This window comes from Vicia villosa, linkage group LG6 (genome assembly GCF_029867415.1).
Source record: "Vicia villosa cultivar HV-30 ecotype Madison, WI linkage group LG6, Vvil1.0, whole genome shotgun sequence".
NCBI lineage: Eukaryota > Viridiplantae > Streptophyta > Magnoliopsida > Fabales > Fabaceae > Vicia > Vicia villosa.
In genome coordinates, this window is record NC_081185.1 from 4,113,903 (window position 1) to 4,123,477 (window position 9,575).

The window sequence follows — 9,575 nt, forward strand, 5'->3', positions numbered from 1 at the left end:
GGCAAAAATTAGGAAAAGCAAGCAAACTAAACAAACCTATTGTTGGAGAATGAAGTTGTGGTTTTTTTATTCGATGACAAGGGTTATTTATTTTTAAAATATTTGAGTTAATGCAAATATCTTTATTTAAGGAAAGAGATTTCATCATATGCATATTTTTTTAAGTCATTATTTGAGTTATAATTATAATAGCTAAGATTGAAAATTTGAAACAATGTGAAGAAGGATAGTGCACCGGTTGATTTGTGCATAAATATATTTGCATTCCTTAAATAATTTAAATCATATTGGATGATTTGTATTAGTTCAAATGTGATTTCTAAGTGAGAAGTAAAATTGGAAACTTGGAAATAATTTCGGATGTAATTGTGGATTCATTGATGGATGATATATATTTTTTCTTTAACATGGGTTGGCTTAAACGTTTCAACATATAATAATTAAATTAGTAAAGAAAATATAATAAAATAGTATATATTATTTATAAGTTGTATATATATCAAATATTTCTTTGTAACTTTTTTCCTTATTACTCCCTCTGTCCCAAAATAAGTGTCACATTTACTTTTTAGATTCATTGAATATTTAATGTATCTGGTCTGTATAGAGACCAGATACATTAAATATTCAATGAATCTAAAAAGTAAATGTGACACTTATTTTGGGACGGAGGGAGTAATATGTATTATTTTGCTATTAAAAAACATCACAATTTTCCTTTGACATTTGCTTAATTATGCAGAGAAACAACCTCTTAAGTTGAAAAGTTAAATAAGAATTTAAGATCATTTGATATGAACTATGTAAGGATGTAATATATCTACCTCTTAACAATATGAACTAAATATATGGTGTTTATTGTAAGTGGTCATAAAAGTATAGTGGAATGTTAAACTTTTGTATATTTTATTTTCAGACATGTTATCAAAGAGAATTGTGGGAAAGAAACATGTAATTCAGAGAGTAAAGGCTCTATCCAAAGTAGTTAATAGGTAGTGTGAGCCAAACAACGATATTCAGCTTTTTTGCATGTCACAAGAGGTTACAAGAGGTTGCTTCTTTGAACTCTAAGTAGCCAAGTCTAGAGCAAAGAAAACACTCGAACCCCAAATAGAGCGTCTATCATCCGGGTTACTCAAGTCACTATAAGCGTGAAGAGTAAAGCTGCATGAGAAGAAGATTGTGTGAAATAGTGCCACTTAGGTACCTTAAGATTCGTTTGACAACTAACCAATGTTTGATGGGAAATTAAGATACAATAACAGACCAATACGCAACGGATATAAATTTCTCCAGACTTGTAGGAACCTTGAGAATCAACAATAAATATAAGACGACAAATCAAACAAGTAAATGCACAAAAGAACACCGATATTTTTAACGTGAAAAACACCTCGATATGAGTAAAAACCATGAGTCGTCCAAACCAAAGAAATAGATCTACTGTAATCAATTAAGGGTACAATAGAGTTTTAAAGTGATTCACAAACAAGTGCTAACAACCGCAAATCACAAAGAAAAACTAACTTACAAATAAGAATAAAAAAGCTGAAAAATAACTCATATTTGCAGCTCAATGTGAGGCACATATCTCTCAGCCCAGACCTTGTTTTCAAATTCAAAACAGTCAAAATTTAGATACATGAGTTGCAAACATGCCCTTAAAATTTTAGTTCGATTTGATGATGAACGAAAGTGTTTCTTCTTGTCGTACCATTATCTGATCTTCCTATTACCACACCAAAACCAAGGTCAATTGCATTCCTACGAATCCATGTGAGCATGCTTTTTCACGATCATCAAACTCTTGCTTGTTATTAAAGTCGCTGCCGATATCTACCGCCTTTACGACTACTGCTTCAACATTCGGAGAAACATCTACGGAAGGAAGTAATTCTCTTGAGATATTATCGGGGTGCATCATACCTATTTGTAAACAATAACACAAATAACACAAAATCACAAGACAACTGGAAAAAAAAACACTGACATGTTTCGTAGATGCACCTCTAAAACGTGTTCATCTTCAACGCGTTCCGTAGATGTACCTACGGAAGCAACGTTGCATTTTTCAACAGAAAATTGATTGATAATATGAGCAATGCAACAAATAAAGATGAATGTTTACCTGAAATTCTGTCTTCTCTTGCTCCCTTTGATATGTTGCACCAAAAAGTTAGAGTTTTAGAGTAAAAAATGATATTGATGATGTAGGGTTTTTAGGTTGTGGAGGTGCGTGTTGAAGAAGAAAATCAACAATGGAGGAGTGATCATGCTTATTCAAACTATATCAGATAGTATTGTAGGTACATCTACATAAAATTCTAGCGCTAAGTCATTCCGTAGATGTACCAATGAAAAAAATCCCGAACTGGATTAATTTAAAATTTTCTCAACGTTCATTAGTTTAAAATGCTTTCGTAGCTGCACCTCTGAAAAAAACCAAATTTTATAAATAAAAATATATATATTCTCGAATGTACATCTACGAAACCAGAGACATAAATGACGTCAAATGTCTATGAAATTTCATGGAGTGCATTAAGATTTTCTCAAATATTATTCTTAGAAATAAATATCCTAAACATATGATTTCAATGAATATTATCTCATAAACAAACACACTCTTACAAATACAATCTCTTCACTTTCCCTCATTAGAGACACCCACCACCGCGCCAAAAACTTTTGCACCATGGTGATCACCAACATACTCCTCTTTCTTGTGTTCAAATAATCTCATTTTATAACAATCACATTCATAACACACTCTTTTCAAAATTGAGTCACAATGAGCATACCTATGGTTGAAAAAACCATTATCAAGTCACAACAAACACTATGGAGCATCACAGAAAGAAAATGCTTACACCTACTTCAAACCAAAACCAAAACCTTCAAAACCCTCCTTCAAATCCACGCTTTCATTCTCACAAACTCCCTCCACAACAACCTCAACCTCCTCACCAAGTTCATCTCATCTTGCACCTCACTCGCCTCTTCCACCTCCCGCAAAACCCACGCCATCAAAATCGTTCAACACGCCCGTCGTTTCTTCGACCACACGTCACCCAATAACCGCGACGAGTTTCTCTGTAATACTATCATTAACTCCCATTTATCCATTCGTCAGTTTGATCATTGTTTTACCCTCTACCGGTCTTTTTGTAAAGATGGATTTTTTATGCAAAACTCTTATATGTTTACTTCGATTTTAAAGGGTTGTGGAGCTTGTGATGGTGTGAAGGAAGGTTTGGAGGTTCATGGGGTTGTTTTGAAAAATGGGTTTTGTTTTGATTTGTATGTGGGGACTAGTTTGGTTGATATGTATGTGAAATTTGGGGAGGTGGGTTGTGCGAGGAAGGTGTTTGATGAAATGTCTGTGAGGAGTTTGGTTTCGTGGACTGCGGTTATTGTTGGGTATTGTAGGAAGGGTGATATGAGGGAGGCGAGGAAGCTTTTTGATGTGATGAGTGATAGAGATGTTGCGGTTTTTAATGTGATGATTGATGGGTATGTGAAGATGGGGTGTATGGATTTGGCGAGGGAGGTTTTTGATGAGATGGGGGAGAGGAATGTTATTTCGTGGACTAGTATGGTTCATGGTTATTGTGAGGATGGGGATGTTGATTCTGGTAGGGTTTTGTTTGATTGTATGCCGGAGAAGAATGTGATGAGTTGGAATGCGATGATTAGGGGGTATTGTTTGAATAGACGGCCGCATGACGCGTTGAAGTTGTTTTGTGAGATGAGAGGGAATGTGGATGTGGAAATGAATGAAGTGACTGTTGTGAGTGTTCTTCCTGCTGTTGCTGATTTGAGTGCTTTGGATTTGGGTGAGTGGATTTATGGGTTTGTGCAAAGGAAGCAGCTTGGCGAATCTATTCATGTGTGTAATGCGTTGGTTGATATGTATGCGAAATGTGGGGAGATAGGAAAAGCGAAATTGGTTTTTGAGGAGATGGGGGAAAGAGATACAGGTTCTTGGAATGCTTTGATAAACAGTTATGGAGTCAATGGATGTGCGAAGGAAGCGTTGGAGGTGTTTGATGTTATGTTACGGGAAGGATTTGAACCGAATGAGATAACTATGACTAGTGTGTTATCTGCTTGCAACCATTGCGGTTTGGTAGAGGAAGGAAGAAGATGCTTCAAAGCGATGAAGAGATTTCAAATTGTGCCTCAGATTGAGCATTACGGTTGTATGGTTGATCTTCTAGGAAGGGCTGGATGTTTGGATGAGGCTGAGAGTTTGATTCAGGCCATGCCTTACGATGCTAACGAGATAATATTGACTTCGTTTCTGTTTGCTTGTTGTTACTTCGAAGATGTTTCAAGGGCTGAAAGAGTGCTTAAAGAGGCAGTGAAAACGGAGAAGGAAGGTGCTGGAGATTACGTGATGTTGAGAAATCTGTATGCTACAGAACGACGGTGGGCTGATGTGGAGGATGTTAAACAAATGATGAAGAAAAAAGGATCAAATAAAGAGGTTGCTTGGAGTGTTATTGAGGTCGATGGTAGATTTAGAGAGTTTGTGGCAGGTTATTACTTGCATTCGCATTCGCATCTGGAAGCTATTCAGTTAACATTGGCACAGCTATGGAAGCATATGAAAGTTGAAACAGTTTATTGAAATTTGAAAGACGACAAAAGTTGAAAGAGCGAGGTTAAAACGAAGTTAAATTTTGAAAAGAAAGGAATTTCATGACAACACCAAAGAAAGGGATGCCCGATCAAATCATGTATCAACATCTGGGGGAGTTCACTCTAATACCCTTAAGAAGTTTAAGGAAACAGCCGAAACGTACCTATCGATGACTTGTGGAACCTAGAGCTCACAGCGCAAACCACATTATTGGAATTTAGTTCACTGTCTTGAGTATTTCATCAAAAGTGAGTATGATTGAAGAGGCAACTCTGTCACTGATGATGCAGAAGATGAGTTCCTGTTGTGACTTGTGTGTCAATGATTCTGGCCATAGGCTATTAAGGACAGTTGTTGCTCTGGCCATGTACTAGTTGAAAAGTCTCAATTGATGAATGAATGTTATTTTCAGTTTGGTTATTACTTTAATAATCCTTGTTTTTTTGCCTTAACCTACAAAACTCTTCTCCGACTAAGTCCGTTTTTTATGCTCACTCTCTTCTCAGCTTACTGGGACCAAAATAGCGATGTACTCGCTCGCATATCAAAACGACCTCTTACCATTAAAAAAAGGTACCAGAGGACATGCAATGACAAAATGAAGAATAAAAAATAAAGTATTCATTCAATTATTGAAGTAATAATCCCAAAGTACATTAAGAAACAATATTCCTTTAAATAAAATTTCTCTGAAAAGTAAAAATAACAGCATTCTTGAACAAAGAACATGTTCTTCATATTCACACAGTATAAAATGAACTCATTTCTTGAACTCATGGAATCCATCCACAAGCTCTTGAAGAAACAATCATTGTATATACAATGCCACCAATCATCTCCAAACTCTAAGAGCTAGATCTCTTCCTTGCCGTTCTTGTGTTCTTCGGGAAAGGCGACCTTGATGATGAACACGGTTTAAAAGAACGATCGTTCGGTACAACATTCTCAGTGACCATGTCAGAGTCTAAAGCTTGAGCTGGAGAAACAGGTTTTTGCTCCTGAACTAACTCCTTGGATTCCTCTTTGACTTCCCCTGGAACCTCAAACTGAGTCGTATTGGCAGCTTCCATGGAAGGAGTTATCCCTTCAGAAGTTGATAATGGATTATCCGTCAAAGGTTGATCTTGTGCACGTAACTCAGAGTTACGTTGAGATGGCCTAATTCTGTTCGATTGAGTTATAGAATTCAACTTTCCTGGATTTTTATTCATGACAGTATTAATCCGAGCTTTCAAGTTCTCAACTTGTGACGACAACTCTTCAATCTTTTCAATGAACTCAAGGAAGGATTTATCAGTATCTGTACGATGATCTACAGAAGGCCGCGTATCATTCAACTTGAACTCCTCAGCATTACAACCTTCTCATATCAATGAAACAAAAAGTAGGATTAGAAAATTTGAATGTCATAGAATGTAGAAACATATATATTGCTGCTACTTACTCATGACATCGTTACGAGAATCTTCTACGGGAACATCATGACCACGGTTCTTATTCTCTGGACAATGGCAGAATAATAAATCATTATTATTAAAGAGAAATACACAAGCACAAAAAATACTACAACAAACGAAGTAATGTCGTACCGTAGTAAGAGAATAAGCAATGGTTAGACATATATGATGATAAATCACATTCTTCAACTCTCTTTCTTTTCTTTCTCATCATGACTTCATTCCTTTGAATTCCGTCAGATCTAGGTACCGACTTGATATACGAATCATCTCCTGCAGGCAACAAAAATCGAAGTTGTTTTTGTTGATCATATGCCGCAATTGCTTCTTCGTATTTCTTTGCTTGAGAGTCAAGTATCCTCAATTGCGTCTCTAACCATTTACATCGCCGCTTTAAAGGATGGATGAACTTCTTCCAATGATCGGTCATTTTTTTCTTTCTGAATCGTTACCCGTGTAAAAGTTAGAACATGCAACCGAGTGAAAACATATAGCAGCCACAAGGTAATTTGAGGATACAAACATGTCATTTACGACGTATCACAGACAACTTCAATCACAAGGGCCTATCTCAACCAATCAAAAGCAGAGAAACATTTTCATAGAGATAAATATGTACCCGTTATATCCCGCAGCAAAAAAATCATAAAAAATAGGCAAAATACATCATCGAAAAGGCGTCTGTTACGAGTGCCCCGGCCATGTCGGAGGGTTGTCGAAGCCAAATTAAGAGTTCCTTTTTAATTGGACACTTGAATGAGGTGTCTGAAATATGCTGCACAGGATGTCCGTGTCTGAATTGTGTTGGACGCGGGATACACCTAAAACTCAAAAATAGAAGAATTGAAACTAGTCTAAAACATCAATGTTATAAAATTCAGACCCGCGTATCAAACCAATGAGACCTCTGAGTCATGCTTTGATTTGTTCAACCGGTTCAGCAGTATTAACAACAAAAAATAACAACCAAGCCTTATCCGACTAAGTGGGGTCGGCTACATGGATCAACATTCGCCATAATGTTCTATCTAAGACCATGCTTCTATCCAAATCGTTAACCTCCAGGTCATGCTTTGATTTGTTCAATCGGTTCAACACTATTAACAACAACCAAGCCTTATCCCACTTTCGTCGTAATGTTCTATCTAGGACCATGCTTCTATCCAAATTGTTAATCTCGAGGTCTTTCTTAATAACTTCTCTGATGCTTTTTCTAGGTTTTCCTCTACCTCTACACTCCCTACCACAGAATCAACAAGTATTCTCTCTCCATGCCGAAACCACCTAACTCTATCTTCGGCGGTATTAACAAGTACAATAAATAAATAAATAAATGGAAAAAATCAAATTCAATTAAACCAAAAAACAGTTCAATCTCGTTACAAACGAGATTCAACCATCCGATCCTAGTTAGGTCTGATTTTCAATACAATACAAAACATACCTCAATCGAGGCAACCCCTTACTCCGTTCCTCACGCATCGACGATTCCGCCTCATCAGAATCAGTTAACTCCGAACCAGCACACGCATCCCCAAACGAGCTGTTACTCGAACTCTCAACCACAGCAAGTTCCATACAACTATTCTCCACACCCTTGAACCCAGAATTCCCAATTATATCTACTTCCACATCCCCCTCATCTCCAATTCCATTCTTCTCAGTTTCAGAATCCAAAACAACATTTTTCCCTTTTGGGTCTGAAACTGAAACATCAAATTCAACATTTTTTACATCATTCTCTTTACCTAGGTCACCTTCTTCTTCTTCTTCCATCATCACCTGTTCAGAAATCATATTAACAACTCATGATTCAAAAAAACAGGCTCACAAACCAATGTTAAAATCATCAAAAACAACAATTTCACACAAATTATACAAGAAAACAATACACTATGGTTGTATCAAAAACAAAATTCAGCAAAAAAACACAAACAACAGTCAAATACGAAAAACCTAGGAATCAAACGGTTGAAATTAAGGAGAAAAGGATGAGAAAAAGAACCACTTACGAGGTAAAATTGCCTCTGATCATGAACTTGTTGTGACTGTTCAGATTTTTTCTGTGTTTTTTGTTTAGTTAAATTCTATGTATTTTTATATCTACTTTATTATTTGATTTTTTTTTTACTAGAAAAAAAATTATTACTAAAATAACAATAATATTAATTTAATAAATAATTATATTCTTCTAGTTACTTATATTATTTGACTTTTTAATATAATAAAAGTATTATTATTAATAACAATAATGTTAATTTAACACATAATAATAATAATAATAATAACAACAATAATAATATTCATTTTATACAACTGTTTCACAATATAAGTTGTTAGTTTAAAATTCACTCACTTATTTATTATATAATATATTTTATTGCAACTTTTGAACTCTCGACTTTTAAATTTATTTATGATATGTAATAAATTACTATAAAAAAATTATTGCCACATCCTTGGTGACCAAGAAACTCATATGTGATTGAATCAAAAAAAAAAAAAAAAAAAAAAAAAAGAAGGAAACTCATATGTGATAAATATGAGGATCATTAATTAAGTTTTTAAAAATAAAAGATTAAAGTTTAATTTTGAAAGAAATTGAAGAACTAACATTGTATTTAATTAAGCCCTATTGATTTTATAAAATATGTTAAAATTTTATTAGAAAAATAGAATTAATTAATTGTAGAATATTGAAACATTGTATTTAAGCCATAATGATTTATAAAATATGATAAACTTTATTTGAAAAATAATTCTATTTAATCAATACATTTTTTTTAATATTTTTTTTAATATTAGCTATGATTTATATTCTAATGAGATATTTTTAAAAATACTCTTTCAAACACATTATTTTTTTTCGTTCTCGATATTAAGGGTTTCAATTAAAATATAATTTCATTAATTTAATAATTATGAGTTTGTGTTTTAAAATAAAAATATCTTAATTTGTATTATATGGAAAAATATTGATATTTTTTAACCAGAGCACTGCTTTCTTATTATCCAAAATCTTTTAGTAGATCTCATATACTCTAGGCAATTATCTCAAACAATCTTACACAATTATTTTGGCAACCCCCAACTTCTAATACACTATGATGTAATTTGTAAAATTCATATGTAAATTGATTTCCTATGAATCTTACATCTCATAACTATATTTTTTTTATTATACTCTCTTTTAACGGGGAATTATGCATCTTTGTGAAACCAAAATTTCCCCGGAAAAAAGGATAAGAATCTGATGACGAAGAGGGATATAATTTTCCTTCAATTAATTATTGAACCAAGTAGTGGCTCTTTCCCGATCGGATGTTATCTAAATCCCTTAATTAAGGGAAGATGGAAATAATCCCTAAAAGTATCAGTCGCAAGCAACCTAAATATGGCACCTGTCGCTTTTCATTTCTAGCCCGTCGTATGAAATATATAGTTTTTGCAGTAGCAATTTTCAAATTTTGGCA

The 9,575-nt window shown here is 34.2% G+C and overlaps 2 protein-coding genes across 2 annotated transcripts; one reads left to right on the forward strand and one right to left on the reverse strand.

Moving 5' to 3' along the window:
• Nucleotides 1-2,626: 2,626 nt before the first annotated feature.
• On the forward strand, nucleotides 2,627-5,119 carry LOC131608765 (pentatricopeptide repeat-containing protein At2g44880). Its single transcript, XM_058880298.1, has one exon. The coding sequence runs from the start codon at nucleotides 2,792-2,794 to the stop codon at nucleotides 4,631-4,633; it is 1,842 nt and encodes a 613-aa protein (XP_058736281.1). The 5' UTR covers nucleotides 2,627-2,791; the 3' UTR covers nucleotides 4,634-5,119.
• A 132-nt stretch (nucleotides 5,120-5,251) lies between these two features.
• On the reverse strand, nucleotides 5,252-8,198 carry LOC131608766 (uncharacterized). Its single transcript, XM_058880299.1, has 5 exons — nucleotides 8,115-8,198; nucleotides 7,547-7,884; nucleotides 6,235-6,542; nucleotides 6,090-6,146; nucleotides 5,252-6,005 (listed from the first exon to the last, which is right to left on the reverse strand). Exons 2-5 carry the CDS (start codon nucleotides 7,879-7,881, stop codon nucleotides 5,491-5,493), a joined length of 1,215 nt encoding a protein of 404 aa, XP_058736282.1. The 5' UTR covers nucleotides 7,882-7,884; nucleotides 8,115-8,198; the 3' UTR covers nucleotides 5,252-5,490.
• Between the last annotated feature and the right edge of the window lie 1,377 nt (nucleotides 8,199-9,575).